This window comes from Nelumbo nucifera, chromosome 3 (assembly GCF_055504915.1).
Source record: "Nelumbo nucifera cultivar China Antique chromosome 3, China Antique-T2T, whole genome shotgun sequence".
Lineage (NCBI taxonomy): Eukaryota > Viridiplantae > Streptophyta > Magnoliopsida > Proteales > Nelumbonaceae > Nelumbo > Nelumbo nucifera.
This window is the reverse complement of record NC_142651.1, coordinates 8176457-8194400: the sequence shown is the minus strand read 5'-3', so window position 1 is coordinate 8194400 and position 17944 is coordinate 8176457. Positions and strand designations below refer to the sequence as shown.

General features: G+C 42.3%; 1 protein-coding gene across 2 annotated transcripts; it reads left to right on the top strand.

Annotated features, from left to right (window-relative positions):
- Positions 1–11528: 11528 nt before the first annotated feature.
- On the top strand, positions 11529–16373 carry LOC104593127 (protein neprosin-like). 2 transcript variants are annotated; one of them, XR_734532.3, is made up of 8 exons: positions 11529–12644; positions 12774–12860; positions 13012–13224; positions 14152–14316; positions 14518–14571; positions 14666–14812; positions 14990–15075; positions 15743–15881. XR_734532.3 is itself a non-coding variant. In XM_010252833.3 (7 exons), exons 1-7 carry the CDS (start codon positions 12306–12308, stop codon positions 16118–16120), a joined length of 1383 nt encoding a protein of 460 aa, XP_010251135.1. In that variant the 5' UTR covers positions 11532–12305; the 3' UTR covers positions 16121–16373. The 2 variants fall into 2 exon arrangements, 1 of the variants encoding a protein (XP_010251135.1); XM_010252833.3 differs by lacking the exon at positions 14990–15075 and having other exon boundaries at positions 11532–12644; positions 15743–16373.
- The last annotated feature ends 1571 nt before the right edge of the window (positions 16374–17944 follow it).

The window sequence follows — 17944 nt, the reverse complement described above, 5'->3', positions numbered from 1 at the left end:
TTTAGAGGGAGCTCGGTCCATGCCGCGACCTCCTCAGGATAAATGGCTTCCCTACTCTTCTGAAGAGAGTAGTTTGGCGACAACACGCTCCTGAACTCGCCTTGGTATCCCGAGCCTAAACGCCCAGCTCGGGTATAAGCGGACTCAGAGTAACCGGGAGCCCCCGTGTAAGTAGCCTCGGCATAAGGGGCCCCTAATGGGTAGTCTGGTACCTCAGGCTCCGCATCTCGGGGCAGCTCGGCACGAGTTCGCTTGGCGACTCGCTTCCTCCACTTCATGGAGCGAAACAGATTCCCACCACGAGTCTTCTCTGAGTCCATCACACCTGCAAAAAGAGCTCGGCATCAGGAAAATGAAAGAACAAAGCAAAACAAAAGGTAAGCCTCTGAGTTAGGAACCTACCCGAACTCAGACCGGCCTCGATGAGGTTGGCCTCCGTCAGATAATGGTGGCATTTTAGCCCAAGCCGTGCCCATTCCCGGAGGCCCTTCGCCATCTCCTTATCAAGCGTAACACCGGTAGCGGGGGCAGCCATCCCCCACCCGGTTTGGAACGGACACCCCAATGCACTTCGCACCCCGAAGTAGTCCCGTTTCCACGCCGGGACCTTGTTGGAAAGATCGTGTAAAAGTTTAAAACCCGGGCGAGGAGACAGTTAATACGTCCGCCTACGCCCGGGAAGAGGACCCGCTTGCTTCTTAAGCATCAGAATGGAAGAAAAAATCTCCAAGTCTAAGGGCAAGATCTGTTCGCAAAATAGGGAGATTGTCCCCACCAAGTTACGAATAGAATTCGGGTGAAGCTGGCCGACAGTAACGCCGAAGTGGTTCATGACCTCGACTATAAGGGGGTGGAAAGGCAAGCGCAACTCAGCAGCGAGCTGCTCCCGGAATATCACGATCACATCAGGACCGTGTTCCCAAGGGAAACTGCCCGAGGGTATAAAATAGGTGTACTCCCTAGGCAAGTTAAACTGGGTAATAAGGGAGTGAAGCCCCTCAGGCGTCATGGTTGAAGGCCCAAACTTGTCTAACGTTCGACCTCGGCGGGAGGAGGACGCCAAACTACCCGAGGCGACTCGGCCAATGGGTTCGAACTCTTCCTCGAGCTCTACCTCCGGTTCGCTAAGACTGTCGGGGGATGCAACTCGGTTCGTAGAACCTGCATCTGACCCCCTTGAAGAACTGTCTGAGCTATCCAAGCTAGACATCGGGAGGAGAAAATGGATTCCAGGAAAGTACTCACCCGGAAAAAGGCTTGAACGAACTACGGGAACTTGAACGCGAGTTAAAAGCTTGAATGCAAGCTAAAGGCTTGGACGTGAGCTGAAACTTGGGCGCGAGCTCAAGAAGCAAAACGCAGAAGTGACAAAGCGACTGGGGTCCCCCACTATTTATACCCACAGTAACCAAAAATCAATGGTTCTGATCAAAGCAGATCCGATGGCACGCAGTCACGCTGACCGCACGTTTCCTGAGACCGAGACGTGACTGGCCGCACATCTCCTGAGACCGAGACGTGACTGGCCGCACGCCTTTTGAAACTGAAAGAGCACCAACACACGTCGCCTCGCATTAAAGGCGGCTGCGGCGCGTTTTTTCAAATTTGAAAAGATGTCCGCTGTCACGTCTCCCAGCGGCGCGCTTTTTTGAATTTTGAAAAAACGCGCACTGTCACGTCTATCAACATTTATAGACGGATTGACGCGTTTTCCGACTTTTTGGCGCTCGAGAAATTCGGAAAGATCCTCACGAACGCGCGCTTCGCGCTATCAGTCAAAGCCATATCGAAGTACGGGACAAATTCACCCGCCACCTCGCGAACTCCCCGCGCCAGGGCAAGTCCCTTTGCGCGAGGAGTGGGGGGCAATTGATGAAGGAAGATTTGGCCCGACCTCGTAACCACTCAACACGTGGCAAAGGCAACAACTCGACACAACAGCACGCCAAAGGCATGAGCTCCAAAGGGAGGAACCAGCGGTCCGAACTCCCTACAAGGAGCCCAAACTCCCTACAAGGAGCCCGAACTCCCTACAAAGGGCCCGAACTCCCCGCAAGGAGCCCGGGCTCTCCCTTAGGCCCCGAGCCTTACGAAACAACCCGAACTGGCCTGGCCCATGGCAGTTCGGGCCACACTTTTATCCGAACTCAAGACTTAACCTCGCACACCACTCCAGCACTTTGCCTCTAGGACGCCGAACTAAACAAACCGCACCGTACCTAACACCGAAGGAGTCCGTATCCAGGGGCGGCGCGCCTGACTGACTTGGGATCTAACGCTTGACAACCGCACTTCAACGGCCACCTGCCACGGCCACCTGCCACCGCCATCTCCAGTTACAGAGACGGCTCCGACAAAGAGAGTAGTGGCGGATCTGCCCCAGCAGAGGTGATGACACCCGAACTGGCAGAAGCACAGAAGTAATCATACCCGACCTGACAGAAGCTTAGGAGTGAGTGCGCGAAGTGGTTATAAAAGGCTCTCTACCCCCCAAGAACAAGGTATGTGAACTTTGCACCATCTGGTTTTATCTTGCCTTTGAGGAAATACTAACTTGAGGTTCGGAGCATACTCACCGGGTTCTTCCCCGGTGGTTACTCTCTTTCCCCTTCGTTTCAGGCACCTTCTACTCTAGCCCGAGGCATGATCTTTGACAGCTAGGACCCGCCGGATTGCACACCATCAATATGTATTAAGTTTCAGGGTCATGGAAAGATAACTTTTAGAAATTAGAACACATGGTTAAGGCTGTCAATGAGTCGGGTCTGGGTAGAATCGGAGCTGACCTCACAAGAAGAATTAAGGAATTAAAACCAAAGCAGACCTATAGGGTCTGTACTTTTAGACAGAATTGAACCGATCAGTTCTCAAAATAATCGGGTCTTACCCAATAAACCCGATTATAATAAACTTGTTAGGTCAAGTCTGAATCAGTTTGAGATTGGGTAGAACCATTTCTAAAACGATAATAATCGAGACAATAGATAAGAACTAGAGCTGCCCCATCAGTTCTAGATCCTATAACAAAAGCTGGCCCAATTGATTCAGATTCATCGGACCGCATCTGACCCAATGACCAACCCTACATGTGGTGATGATCAATGGTTAATACCCTTATCAAAGACAACTTGATTTCATGAGTATCACTTAGGGGTGGATTCGAGCCAAATTGAGTCAAATATTTGGCTATTCGAGCTTGGTTCGCCAATAAACTATTAGGCTTGAGCTCAAGCTAGAGACTTAAGCTCGAATTAGACTCAAACCAAAAACTCGTAAGTTCAAGTTTGGCTCGATTTGAGTTCAATTGTAAGCCAAACTGATGCAACGCGATCTGACTACTCCATGCTAGAGGATGATCTGGCTTCCAGTCGGGCAGCGAGCTAGGTGAATCTGCAAGAAAGGATCAGAGAATCCGGGGTGGCTAACCCGGCAAGGTCGCTCCGATGCTTAAGTCAGTAAACTAATGCAAGCTAAAAAGTTTTGAGAGCTTTGAGAACTAGAGAGCTAGAGAGTAGAAAAATCACGCGTACCTTTTCTTTTTTTTTTTCTTTTTCTCTCCCCCGAGTCTTTGGGGTTGGTGCCTTTATATAGGCATTGTTCAGTGTGGGCCTCACGCACCGCATCCAAGATTTCCGAGAGGTCGTGCCTAACCAGTCCGAGATCCTCGGAGGTAACCGCCATGCACGTTGACCATCCTCCAGAACATTCGGTATGTGGTCCAACTTCCAAGAATCGTGGGAGTGTCAAGATTTGCATGCCGACTTTGTTGGCGAGCACGTCCCGCAGGTCCCCACCTGGACCTCAGTCAGGCCGGCACACCCTCGAGGGAGGTCGCTTCTTGCGTCAAGGTCACTTCGGCGAATGACGAGGTGCTACAGGTCAGCCCTGGACGAGGTGCTTCTAGCCGATCGGAGTTGTGGTCCATGTCGCTAGGTTAGCATAAAGGCAGGTCGCCAGGTCGGGGTAAAGACAGGTTGCCAAGTCGAGGTAAAGACGAGCCGCGATCTAGGACTCCAAATCATCACTTTGGTGGTGTTTACGTGTCATCTAGCTGTTCTGAGATGCCATGTGTCACAATGTTATTAGAGGGCTAAATCCGCCCTCATCAATTGCTCTCCACTCCCGAGCTGAAAGTAACTCGGCGAAGGGAGTAGATCGCTCCTTTTGGCCTGGAATGACTGATTCGATAAGCGCGTAAGTGTCGATCCAATTTGCTTCTCAGGTCGGAAGAGTTCAAGTGTTTGTTGCCTAATGTAGGACCTCGCCATCTTTATTTTTGAGGCACGAGAGCGAATTCATCTGCTCAAGGAGAGGTGGAGCAAGTACCCCGAGGACATCTACCTTATTAGGGATGTGACCATCAAGGGGTTCTGCAATTTGGCTAAGTACCTCAAGAGTGAAGCTCATCATGCCGTCCTCAAGAGGGGGTTCTATTGTGACTGCTTTATCAGGTTGCTCCACTTAGGTAGACTTCGACGCAGCATCCTTCGAGCTGGTTCTAGCCAGTGAATTTGATGCGGAGCTTGCAACCGAGGTGGAGGTCGACTGTGAAGAAATTGGCCAAGTTTGCATCCATCATGGTGCTGAGAGCGAACTAGTCTTTCCTTTGTTTTATTTCTCGTGCTGAATGCGAACTGCTTTTTATTTCGCCCATGCAAAAGAAGCGATTGGGCCTTATGTGGTGCGGAGGTCTCTTATCAGCTCGGCACTTTAGCCCTTGGGCTCTGGGAGTGACTCGCGGTTCACTCTCCTTATCCTTGATTTTGCCCATGCCGAAGATGCGACTAGGTCTTATGTAGTACCGAGGTCTTTTATCAACTCAGCACCTTAGCCATTGGGCTCTGGGAGCGACTTGCGGTCCACTTTCCTTATCCTTGATTTTGCCCATACCGAAGAGGCGACTGGGTCTTATGTGGTGCCGAGGTCTTTTATCAGCTCGGCACCTTAGCCCTAGGGCTCTCGGAGCGACTTGCGGTCCACTATCCTCATCCTCGATTTTGCCCATGCCGAAAAGGCGACTGGGTCTTATGTGGTGCCGAGGTCTTTTATCATCTCGGTACCTTAGCCCTTGGGCTCTGGGAGTGACTCGCGGTCCAGTCTCCTTATCCTTGATTTTGCCCATGCCGAAGAGGCAACTGGGTCTTATGTGGTGTTGAGGTCTTTTATTAGCTCGGCACCTTAGCCCTTGGGCTCTGGGAGCGACTCGCGGTCCACTCTCCATAATATTGTTTAGCCGACATATGACCTGACTAGTTCGCTTAAGCGGGTGGTCATTCTGTTGTACCCTTAGATGTGGCTACTTCTACATCGTCACTTGAGATTGGCTTCCTGGGTGAGTGCTTGCGAGACCACAGCGTACACATTCTGCCCCCCTTGCGAGGGCATAATGTTGTTGTCGATATGATTCGGCTGTTCAGGGCCACGATTGCACTATATCAGCCTCGTTAGTGGCGACGGTCATCCATTCCTACAAGGAGCCACTGGGAGCTCGACCTATGGGGGCAACACTACTGGCTTTAGGTTCCCAGCTCGCACAGGAGCCTTGGAAGGCTCAACCTGCAAGGGCGTCCATGCAGTTCGTTGGCCGCCAACTCCCGTGGAAGCCACAAAGAGCTCGTCTTGTAGAGGTGATCTCGTGAAACAGGGCTGATGAGGCCTCGCCCTAGCTGACTGCTGTTGAGGATGTTCTACTGTTGTCTACATCGGGCTTCTCCCATGCTCAGATCTAGAAATTCAGACTTCATCTCATAGAACTGCCACGCTTCAATCCCGACAGGAACCACTGATGGCTCTACCGTGGGGAGAGGGGCTTTCACATACAGTAGCGATGTATTTATCTAGGGCATTGGGGATGCTGAGTTTGGCCTGAACTTGTCTACTTGTCACAGGGGAGTTCTCTAGGTTCATCATAGGTGTTTTTGTCCCCCAATAACCGGTATTCGTTCTGGGTGTTGATGTTTTTTGAAGAAGAGGACTTGGCCTTTTAGAAGGTGAGAACTTAGCTTCTTGTAGCGTTTTCCACAGACAACACCAATTGATGCAACGCGGTCTGACTACTCCCTACTGTAGGATGATCTGGCTTCCAGTCGGGCGGCGAGATAGGTGAATCTGCAAGAAAGGATCAGAGAACCCACGGTGGCTAACCCGACGAGGTCGCTCCGATGCTTAAGTCAGCAAACTGATGTGAGCTGAAAAGCTTTAAGAGTTTAGAGAGCTAGAGAGTAGAAAAATCACGCGTACCTTTTCTTTTTTTTTTTCTTTTTCTCTCCCCCCGGGTCTTTGGGGTTGGTGCCTTTATATAGGCATTGTTCAGTGTGGGCTTCATGCACCGCTTCCAAGATTTTCGGAAGGTCGTGCTTAACCAGTCCGAGATCCTCGGAGGTAACTACCATGCACGTTGACCATCCTCCGGAACATTCGGTACGTGGGCCAACTTCCAAGAATCGTGGGAGTGTCAGGATATGCATGCCGAATTTGTTGGCAAACACGTACCGCAGGTCACCACCTGGACCTCAGTCTGGCTGGCATGTCCTCGAGGGAGGTTGCTCCTTACATCGAGGTCACTTCGGCCAATGACGAGGTGCTTCTAACCGACCGGAGTTGTGGTCCAGGTCTCTAGGTCGGCATAAAGGCAGGTCGCCAAGTCAGGGTAAAGATAGGTCGCGAAGTCGGGGTAAAGACGAGCCACGATCTAGGATTCCAAATTATCACTTAGGTGGTGTTTAGGTATCATCTATCTGTTCTGAGATGTCATGTCTCACAATATCATTAAAGGGCCAAATCCGCCCTCATCACAAACGTTTTATAAAAATAAAACATTAGTTATTATATATATATATATATATATATTATGAATTTGGCTTGTGAGGGCAATGCATTGCAAGAGACAGTTGAAACGGTGTGAACGAGGTTGTATATTAGGAGGCGAATCAAACTTTTCACTCGAAGCTCGACTCGTTGCCACCCTATCACCCCATTGCATGTATGAATACTTGAATTATCATAGCTAATTTCAACAAAAATCCTCATCATAATTGTGAGGGCTTCCATCATTGATCTAAACCTTGACCACAGCTGAACAGCTTTTCTCTCTAAGTCAATGGATCAACCCGTGATATCGATATCAATATATTTTAAAAAGCTAAAAGAATACAAAAAAAATGGTGACCCTCTGAATTGGTCAAAAGCATTAATGGAGCAACTATGTTGGTCGACAGCTTATTGGTCAAATAGTCGATTAGAGGCAGTGGGCAGTGGGGAACTGGGGATCTCAAGGTAAAAATCAAGACCAGGTAATCCAGCTGTCCCACTGGCCGTGTGAACGACGGATTGGCTTTCAGCCATATATCTCTACAACGCACATACGTACACACATATAAGGGCACATGCGTGTTTGGCTGCACGCCTACACATCCTGATGGCTTGATGACAAAGGATTGTTTTTATTTTTCCCAAATTAATCATTTGGTCTTGCAAATATGAACCCCACATCCCCACCTTTATCATTTTCTTAATATTCTATCTTGTCCCACACAAACAAAAAAGCAAACAAACACTGCAGCCTTTCTACAAATAGCCACCAGTTGATGAATTGGCCTTTGGCCTTTGGCCATTGGGCTTTGTTCTTAATTTTTAATTAACCCCACGCTCCGCCAAATGACATTCCCTCTTTAGATTGATTCTATGCTAATACTTTACATTAGCTAGAATAGAATAATATTAGTTTAATGTAATTTCCTTGATCATGGGGCTAGAATCTATTCCCCAAACCCAACTTGGCAAAGGCACAGATCCACTGAGATATCTTAATCACTGGGCCCCCAATGAGAATGACTCCTTGTGGACCAATATTCCTGGATACTTTCCTTTTATTTGTTGCAGAAGTGATGAGTGGGTTTTTGTAGGATTAGATAAAATAAAAACAGAGGACTTTGCTATGGAAGTGGGAAGCATCATTGCCAGAACCCTAAAAAGGTAAACTAGGGAAAGGCTGGGGGTCCCTATCCATTATTATTACCTACTTAATTCAACTTGTTTTACTAATTTTCTATTTTCTTTTATTTTTTATTGTTAGGTAATTGAGTTTGCTTGCTCCAGCAAAAAGATTTAGAGCTCTAAAATTCTTATGTATCTATATGTGTATGTATGGAATGAATAAGAGTACAAGACTAAAAAAAAGAACCCTTTTCAGTAAAGCAATGAATTAGATGAAAAAAATTAGCTTTGATAGAAGATTTAATACAATCTGTGTTATCATGGAAAGATGGTGTGCGTACATAATTCTTGTCTAATAGGAATAGCTATCTCATGGAGTCTTTTGATTGATCATATCATTATCCACGTGGCTAGATAATAGGTCATTTAGACAAGAAATTCAGCTGACCCATCTAAAGTTGGGTAAATTCCTTGTACCTCCACATGATTTTCCTTTGTACTAAGACCCAACTTAGATCCCTTTTACTACAAAACTACAAGGGATTTGTCAGAGGAAAAGACAATTAAAACAGAGATAACTATTTTATCAAAATGTCCTTCATTATATAACATCCGTTTTGTCTCTAAATTATATATTTAGAAGCTGATATAAACAATCTCATTTATGAATACTACATACAATTGTATCATCTCAATTTTTTATTTTGTTTTAGTTTTCTTCAACTTATTTTCACTCTAAAATTAATTCTGTCTCGTTGAAATTATATAAGTAAAGGGTATTTTTGTCCTATTTATATTTTAAAAGGGCAAAATGGACTTTTGAACAAATTTAAATGACATATGACCCTTTTCATCACTAAAAGCGAGGTAAGCTAATGGAGGGATAAGAATATAAGATAACTAACTCAACCCCAAATTATTAAAAAAGGGGCAGCATTTGACCAAAACCCCCAATATGGGAGGTATAAGTAATTTAACCCCCCCCCCCCAACTTCTTTTTGTTTGTTCTTTTTCTTGTCCGGTGTTCTACAATCAGGACAGTCCATCAACTGACAAGGTTAGCTGGGGAGTAGTTTGGCGGTTCAATTGGACGATTACCCATTGGTCCAAACAAAGCCCTCAAATAGCAAAGACTTGGTCACTCTCAGTCAGTTGTCTGGTTCATAAATTCAATTCACCCTCTGAACTGCCTGGTTCAATGTTGATTTGAAAACAATTGTTGTTACTGTTATGCAGAGAAATACTTCAGTATCTTAATTCTGTCGCTTTTTTGTTCTAGTTGCGATTTATAAGATTTATCCGCTTTCTACGTTGGAGGTCAATCTATTATTAGAAAGCATTTTATACCACACATATTTCATATGATATCCAGTGTTTTCAATTATATTCACTATTGATGCAATTGGTTGAAATATTTAAACCGTCTCTCGGTTATGATTATGGATTTGGTTTTTTTTTTAATTCAGTTTTGACAAAAAATCATTGACTTGGTTAAAAATATCCGATCTAAATGCTTGAACTGTTGATCATTTGACTCAATAATGATGTCGCGGATTATACACTAAGGGGGTATTCTAAAAACTGATTTTGCTAATATGGTATTTGTTTTTGTTCTCAAAAACAAAACCAATCAATCTGTCGAATACCTTCTAAAATTTTCAGAGACTATAACTGTGCTCGGTTGTCTAATAAGGGTGATATTTATATTTATTTGGGATAATTTTTTGAGATTTATATATCGAAAGGTACCAAAGACGCTTCAACCCACTATTTTCTTTAAAAGAATGACCTAAATTCCCAAATTCCAACATTTTTATAAATAAAAATTTAAAACTAAAATATAAATAAATAAAACATAAAATAATAATAATTATATATACACGTATTAGAGGAAAACAATGCTCAGTCTCCATATCGATTTTTAAAAGTTCGGATAATATCACATATGGGATCCACCTAACCGATATTCTTGCATCCTCCCTGACAATTTGGCGTTGCTCAGAGGAGGGAGGGTGGGCTTATAAGTTATAACCCATACAAGGGGAACCGGAAAGCCAACAGTTGGCCTTGCTTGATCATGGCATGTTCGGAGTGGCCCAAAGGCCAATAGGCCGTCAGCATTATTGGGTTGGATTCTAGTGCAGTGGAATCAGGAACGCCAAACCAAAGTACAGCCTTACTTGGCTACTATTTGAGACTCAGTTTAGAAAAGTGTATAAATGCATAAATATGCAATGCAACTGTTGTATTTTGTATTAATAAACCTTGTATTTTGTAATTTGTATGTATTTTTGTTATATATATTTTTATTTATACTGTTTCCAAACTAAGCCTAAATTTAACTTTGGAATTATAAATACCATGGTTTTTAAAAACAAACCGGTGATCGAATTGGTCAGGGGTCCGGTTACCGGTTCGAATGGTTGGCCCGTTTTGACAAAAAAAATTAAAAATTGAAAAACGGTCAAAACTGTTCGAACGATTAACCGACTGGTTCAACGGTTTACTGACCAAAATCAACAGTTTTAGGAGAAAAAGCAGTTTTAAAAGAAAACGGAACTGGTCAGATGATCGATTCCCACTTTTTCCAGTCCAATCATCTGGTTCGGTCCGGTTTTAAAAACAGTGATAAATACAAATGTACATTCCGATAAAAAATATAAGGTTTTGAGTTTTATATATTTGTATTTGTACGCCTTATAAATAAGACAATAATACCTTTATTTGTTTTTGAAAAAATCTATGATGCAGAAAAGATTTAGTCAGTTGTTTTTCCGATATCATATTTTTTCCATATCGTAGTCGAACCCGTTTTCATTATTAAGTATGTTTCACTTCTACCCTTTTCTTAATGACTTGCTCTTAGTTTAGTGACAGAGAAGGCGACCTGACCTCGTGGCCAATACAAAGAGCTGACAAAAGATGGATGGTGGGGACCAAGTGCGTCAATATCCACGTGGCAAAACCTCAAATCAAATTTTCTTTTTTTTCTGGGTGATTAAAATGAGAAGTTAATACCAAATTCAGATTTAAAGGTAGAAGGTCAAGAGTCTAAACCTCGATATAGACGCCCACAGCCACAGCCACAGCCACAGGCGCATACGGAGGCCCCATGACGCACACACATATGCATGCACATAACCGAGTGCGTGGGCCGCCAGAGGAAGTGCGCAAGCGGCGAGTGCGGTAGAAAAAAAAAAAAGCTACACCATTCACCTTCACCATACGTAGAACGAAAAACAGCATTTTTCTCTCTCCACTAAAGACCAAAGAGGAATCGAGGAAGCAGGTATGTGTATGCACTTAGTACGTACTAACCATTTAGTGGTGGTTCTGGCAGCAGGATTTGTACACTTGTTCTACCAGACTACGACCCCCATTGATCCACACCATTGATTTGGGATATCAACCTAAAGTTATACCATTCATTCAACCTGTCAAAAGAATGCTGGTCCCCAAGAAACAGCTAAGAGCCTAAAGACTAAAAGCAGTCTAAAAACTTCAAAGTCTAAACATCTAAACAGAGAAACTGTCGGCCACTGTTGAAGATAAATCTGTTCATCTCGTCATGCCATCATGATCATGTAAGTAAGGCCAACCTATAGATTCCAACCAGTTTCTGATCTATTCTCTGCACGGTATAGCTTCCTTCCCCAATACTGAAATTTTACGGAATACAAACTCAAAAATTTCACAGTATACATGAAAAAAGAAAGTAGAGTGGCTTTCCATATTTTTTTAGTAATTTTTATCTTTGAATTTGCTTACACACCTAGATGGTTACCCAGTTACCACATTACCTGACACAAAGAACATCTGGGGAAGTGAGAAAGAGGACACCCAAAGCAAAGAACATTAGAAACCCAGAATCAAGTGTAATTCTTCTTTGTCTTCGTAACCAAGGCAAAGAATAACAGAAATCAGTGTCCATTTACCCCCTATAAAAATATCACAAAAGCCTAAAGCTTCAGTCTTTGTATCGGAGACCGGAAAACCCATAATTTCTTCCAACTCTTACTTTTCTCTTTTTTCCAACCAAGATTAAAGAAACTCGACAAGCTCTCAAAATTTGGGTCTCTTTCGATCACAATCCATTATTTATCCTTCCATGCCAAAAACCTCTTAAACCCGCCCCCCCCCCCCCCACCCCACCAATTTGGGTCTTTTTTAATCAAGTCGTGCCTGAAGGTTCTTGTGTCAGAACACCAAACCAACCTACTTGAAGCTCTGAGCTCTGAGGGAGAGATCACTTTGGGAGAGAGACAGACAGACAGACAGACAGAAAGAAAGAAAGAGAGAATTTGGAGTTCTAAAAGCCTTGGAAATGGTGAGATAGCAAGCTGGGTGTGCTTGGTGGGAGGTGTGTTTCCATGGAAACAACTCCGAATTCATGGGGTTTTGCTGATCGCAGAAGAAGACAATGCCAATGTATACAAATACAAACACATGTAGCAGAAGAAACAAGGCACAGAAATTTCTCTAACATGGCAACTAGCTGTTGCAGGATCTCCCCAATCATTTCCATGTTTGTTGGTTTTCTTGTTATTGCTTCTTCTGTTGGTCCCGTCGTCCCGGTATCGATTTCATCTGAAGTGAATGGGCGGCTTCCGGCAAATCAGACTTTCCGACCGGGGGAGGAGTTGCAGAAGTTGAAGAGGATTAAAGCTCTACTCGGGGCAATCAATAAGCCTGCTGTCAAGACAATTCAGGTATTTCTACGAGAATAAATTTTCTTTCATATCCTTTTCCCCTGATGGGACTTTCTTTCCTTGTTTGTTTCGTCTAAAAAGATTTGATTTTTTTTTGTTGGTTCTATGGATTATTGTTTACTGTTGCAGAGCCCTGATGGCGATCTCATAGACTGTGTTCTATCACATCAACAACCAGCCTTCGATCATCCGCTGCTTAGAGGACAAAAACCATTGGTAATTCATAGTTGAATTCTTCGAGCACTAATTTGAACTTTCTTTCTTTTACACTTTTCTCTCTTTAATGGGTTTTTGAAGTCTTGGACTTGGGAGCTTTGGGAGTGGAATTTAGGAGACAAGAAGTTGTAAATGTTTCTTCTTTTTGCAGGATCCACCAGAGAGACCGAAAGGCCATAATCCAACAGGTTCTGTGCCCGAAATCTTCCAGTCATGGACAATTTCTGGCGAATCATGTCCAGAAGGAACCATTCCGATCAGAAGAACCAGAGAAGAAGATGTGTTAAGAGCTACTTCTATTCAGAGATTCGGAAGAAAAGTGAGGAGAGCAGTGAGACGCGACTCCTCAAGCACTGGCCACGAGGTTAGTTATTAAAACAGAAAGCTGAGTAAACACCCAGAAATTGTAGAGAAAACGGGAGTAGGCAAGACGACTGTAGCTTGATATCTGAACAGACTATAAAATGCCAACCATAGAAAATGATGATTCAGAGGACAATAAAATGGCGTTTTCGATCTTTAAAGAAAGAAATGTCGTTTTCAGATTTTGCATTGCAATCTATGGTCGGCCAAAAGCTTTCCACAACTCCCTTGATCCTCTCCTTCATTTCGGGTTCATAACAGCACAAATACAATGGATCAAGTGAATTTAGGGGGAGGGAAAACATTGACAGAGTTAACAGTTTTCTTATCTCTTCTGTTCTTTTTTTTTCTTTTTCTTTTTTTTTTTATGGCGGGGTGGGGATGGGGAATTAATTTTCCTTATACGACAAAAACCTGCTGTCAAAATCTCAACTCTTTCCTACCCAGCAACCAAACAGGGAGGGTAAGTTTCATTAAATTTATTATAATTTCATTAAAAAAAGACACTAAAACTGGCAATATTAGAAACATGAAAAGAAGCTTCCTATCTGAGTAAAATAGCAAGTTTTGGTAGATGGGTATTTCTTTACTTTCACTGATGGAGCATTAAATTTCATATCTGCTTACATCAATCCCAAACTTCCATGTTTTTTTCTCTGAAGCATAGTAGTTTCACTTGTTTCAATGAACAACAACTTTCATCAATGACTACTCTGTGATTTCCTGAACGTAACTACCCATTAATTACTCCGCCCAGTACTTTCATCAGAAGAATTCTTCTGTAGAATTAAATTCTAAAGTTTGACGTTTAATTGAAGAAAATAAACAAATCGAGGAATTTCCTGAATGTAATCGCTTTCAATAATTATTTATTTATTTATTTTTAGCTTGTGTGCTCATACTCAAAGTGAATTCCAATTGACAACAGCATGCAGTTGGGTATGTAATGGGAGATCAGTATTATGGAGCAAAAGCCAGCTTGAACGTATGGGCGCCCCACGTAGCTAATCAATATGAATTCAGTCTGTCACAGATGTGGGTCATCTCTGGTTCATTTGGCGATGATCTCAACACCATTGAAGCTGGTTGGCAGGCAAGTAAACCACTTCGACTACTAATTAGCTTAAAACCAAAGGGGTAGGTAATTACTAATTAGCTTAGGTTCAATTACTAAAACCTTCTACTTGTTCTCATTCAAAACCAGTTATTTCTGCTCAACTACCTCTCCATGAAAATCCCAGATTTGTTCAGTATAACGAGTCTTGATGCCTCTTCATTGTTTTTATAAATCCAGGTGAGCCCAGAGCTATATGGAGACAACTATCCTAGATTCTTTACCTATTGGACGGTAAGTCTGTACTATTGAATATGGATTGCTTTCCATTAAGATCATGAGATTAAATGCTAATTTTGCCTTGGTTTAAAAAAAAATATATTTACAGAGTGATGCATATCAAGCCACTGGATGCTACAATTTGCTCTGTTCTGGCTTTGTCCAGACTAACAACAAAATCGCCATTGGAGCTGCAATCTCTCCCATATCGGCTTATAATGGTGGCCAATTCGACATTAGTTTGTTGGTTTGGAAGGTAAATTTTAATTTTAATTCCAGTGTTTGTTGAATGGAAATAATGTGTTGGGAGAAAGAAATTTATTTGAAAAATAGGTAGTTTTTACTTTTTACAGTTGTTTTTCATTTTTTTAAAAGTTATTATGTGTGGTAAGGCTGGATGGTTTGCCTCTCTGTGTATCTTTTGACTTTAAAGTAAAATGGCGAGCTCTGAGGAAACAACGTTGATTAATTGAACTTGTCTGACGTGATGTACAGCAAGAGAGGATTAGCTACTCCGAGGTACAGCATTATTCTTATGCTTGCATCATCAGCTGGTGCCTATTTACCGTTGATTGTCCTTTAGTGGACCCGATGTAGGAGATCCCTTAGCTAAAGTTAAGCTTGATTGGATAGATTGACTTTGACCATCCTGTGGAGTTTTATTCGTCCAAAGAGAATCAGTTCTCGGGGTTTATAGGAACCGTCCGTCTAGCATATCTCGTTAGAAAGCCCGAATCGACAAGAACAGGATTCTTTAACGTAGAGAAGCCCAAATTAGTTTTTTTAATAATTGTAGCTAGCAGTCTACCACCAGCCTGCTCCTTCTGTCCCCCCTACGGTACGTTTGCTTAACATGCACCGAGTGGACAAGACGCACGCGTGACAATTTCCCGTTTCTCAAAATTACTGAAATGCCCTTTTACCATCCCTTTTCTTTTCTAAGATAAGAAAGATTCTCCTCTTTTACATACAGAAGGGGTTCGCTGACGCCGGCCTCTCGGCTTTTTCTTTTTCTTCCTCTTCTCAATCTCCCAGTTGGTACGCTCGACTTTGACCGGCTTTTTTCTCTTTTTTTTCTGAAAAATGAATTTCAATAGGAAAATGTTCATTTTTCATGGCTATTTTACGTGCAACCAAATGCTGTAAAATAATATTTTCCAATAAGTTCCGGAATTCTTGTGTGTAGGATCCAAAGCATGGAAACTGGTGGCTGGAATTTGGATCAGGATTGCTGGTTGGCTACTGGCCATCATTCTTATTTAATCATCTACAGAACCATGCAAGCATGGTACAGTTTGGAGGAGAAGTGGTCAACAGTCGACCAGGTGGTGTGCATACGGCAACCCAAATGGGCAGCGGTCACTTCGCCGGAGAAGGATTCGGAAAAGCTTCTTATTTCCGGAATTTGCAGGTCGTCGATTGGGATAATAGCTTGGTTCCTCTCTCAAATCTTCGAGTCCTGGCCGATCATCCAAATTGCTATGATATCCAAGGAGGGATTAATAGTGTTTGGGGAAACTATTTCTATTATGGAGGTCCAGGAAAGAACGTGAAGTGCCCCTGAAGGAAATGGATGGTATACAAGTCGCAGAATTTTTCTTTCATTTTCATTTTTTATTTTTTAAATTTTTGGGTCGATTTGGGTTTTCTTTCCAGATCATTTTCCTTTTTATTTTATCTTCTTTTTTTATTAATCCATTTTTTTGGTTCTAACAGATGATCCATTAAATGTTTAAATACACCACCTCTAGGGATTTTATGTAAATGTGAAAAGGAGAAAATATAATGAATATACTATGGGGTTTGTGATTTTTGTATCTCGTCTTTTCTCTTAACCATTTCGTCAAACATATGAATGGCAAATGCAAGTCTATAGAGACTTTCAAGTCAACCATAAAACTAGCGGAGAATGGCTGGAGCTATGGGATTTTACTAAAACAATCACAATCCATCATCTTACACTTGCACAAGTCGGTACTCGATTCAAAGATTTTACACTGCATTGGGCCCAGGCTTTGCGGACTGGGCCCATTCAAATTTTAACCAGTCTTCCGGACTGAGCCCATTCAACTTTTAACAAAATCCCAACTTGAGTTGAACCCGCCAAGTTCCACCTCAAGGAGGCTAAGAAAACGTACAACTTGTAAATAATTTGAATTTTTAAAGAATATATGACTATATGAGACGGGAAACTTGTACTTTCATATAACTTTTAATTGCTTTTATAATATATTTATATTTATTGTGTGCATGTATTTAAAATTTAATATATCATACACATATGTGCCAATGATTCTACTTTGAACTAGTTATAAAAATGTGTTTTGCATAAACACGTATTTGGCTGATCTTTTACCATATTATATTTTTGGCATACTCTTTATTCTTGGTTCTAAGTTTATAATAATAATAATAATAATAATAATACTCTTATGTCTCTTCATATTCTTCATAGGGAGAGATACTACTAAAATAGGATGTCTTTTGGCCGAATAAACTAGAAAATAGAAATATACAATTTAGTTGTAATTCTCATATGTAAATAAGCGAATGGGCAGAAGACTTAAACCTCCATTGAAGTTGCGGATAAATACTTACATCTCCCCTCAATTTTTTTAGAGGAAAACCTCCCTTGCTAGAATAATATACAGTTATGTTTGACAGAATTAATGAGAAGACTATTTTGCCCTTCAACCCCTTTCAAATTTTCAAAGAGAGCCATCGATATTGGATCGAATTTGTCAACCATATGCAGTTGCTACCACTTTCGAAAACTAGACGTTTTTGCCCTTCACCCAATCTACTGCCTATTGGTAGTAGCACAAAAGCAAAGTCGTTTGAGAGTAAGCATTCAATCTCCAGTCCAAAGAAGAAAAACAAACCAGTTAATGGTAGTCAAGTGTTTGCTTCAGTCTACATACTCCACTCAAAGTTCAAACCTCTCACTTCTGAAGAAAAAAAAAAAGAAAAAAAAAAACAAAACAATGGCATATACTTTTAAATAAAGGCCCCGTTTGTTTTTTAGTAAGTTATTTAACTGGGTAGATGTAATTACCTAGGTAAGTTTTTCTTGGAAAACACTTATCCGGATAAGTGTATTTACCCATGTTCTTTTATTTTCTAGGTAAATAAGGTAATGATCATTTTAGCCATAAAAATCCATTATTAAAAGGGGCATTTTTGTCCCATTCAAGTGTTAGCAACTTTCCCCCTGGGTGGGAAAGTTATTCACCCACCTAGAAGATGGGTATCACTAAGTGGTACTCAGGAAAATAAACTTTTCCCGGTCCTCACATAAATCTGAAAAATGAACATGAGATTCTTGGTCAATGGGAACCAAAATTCCATTGACCAACCTTCCCCCCTCTCAAAATCCAAAAAAAAGAAC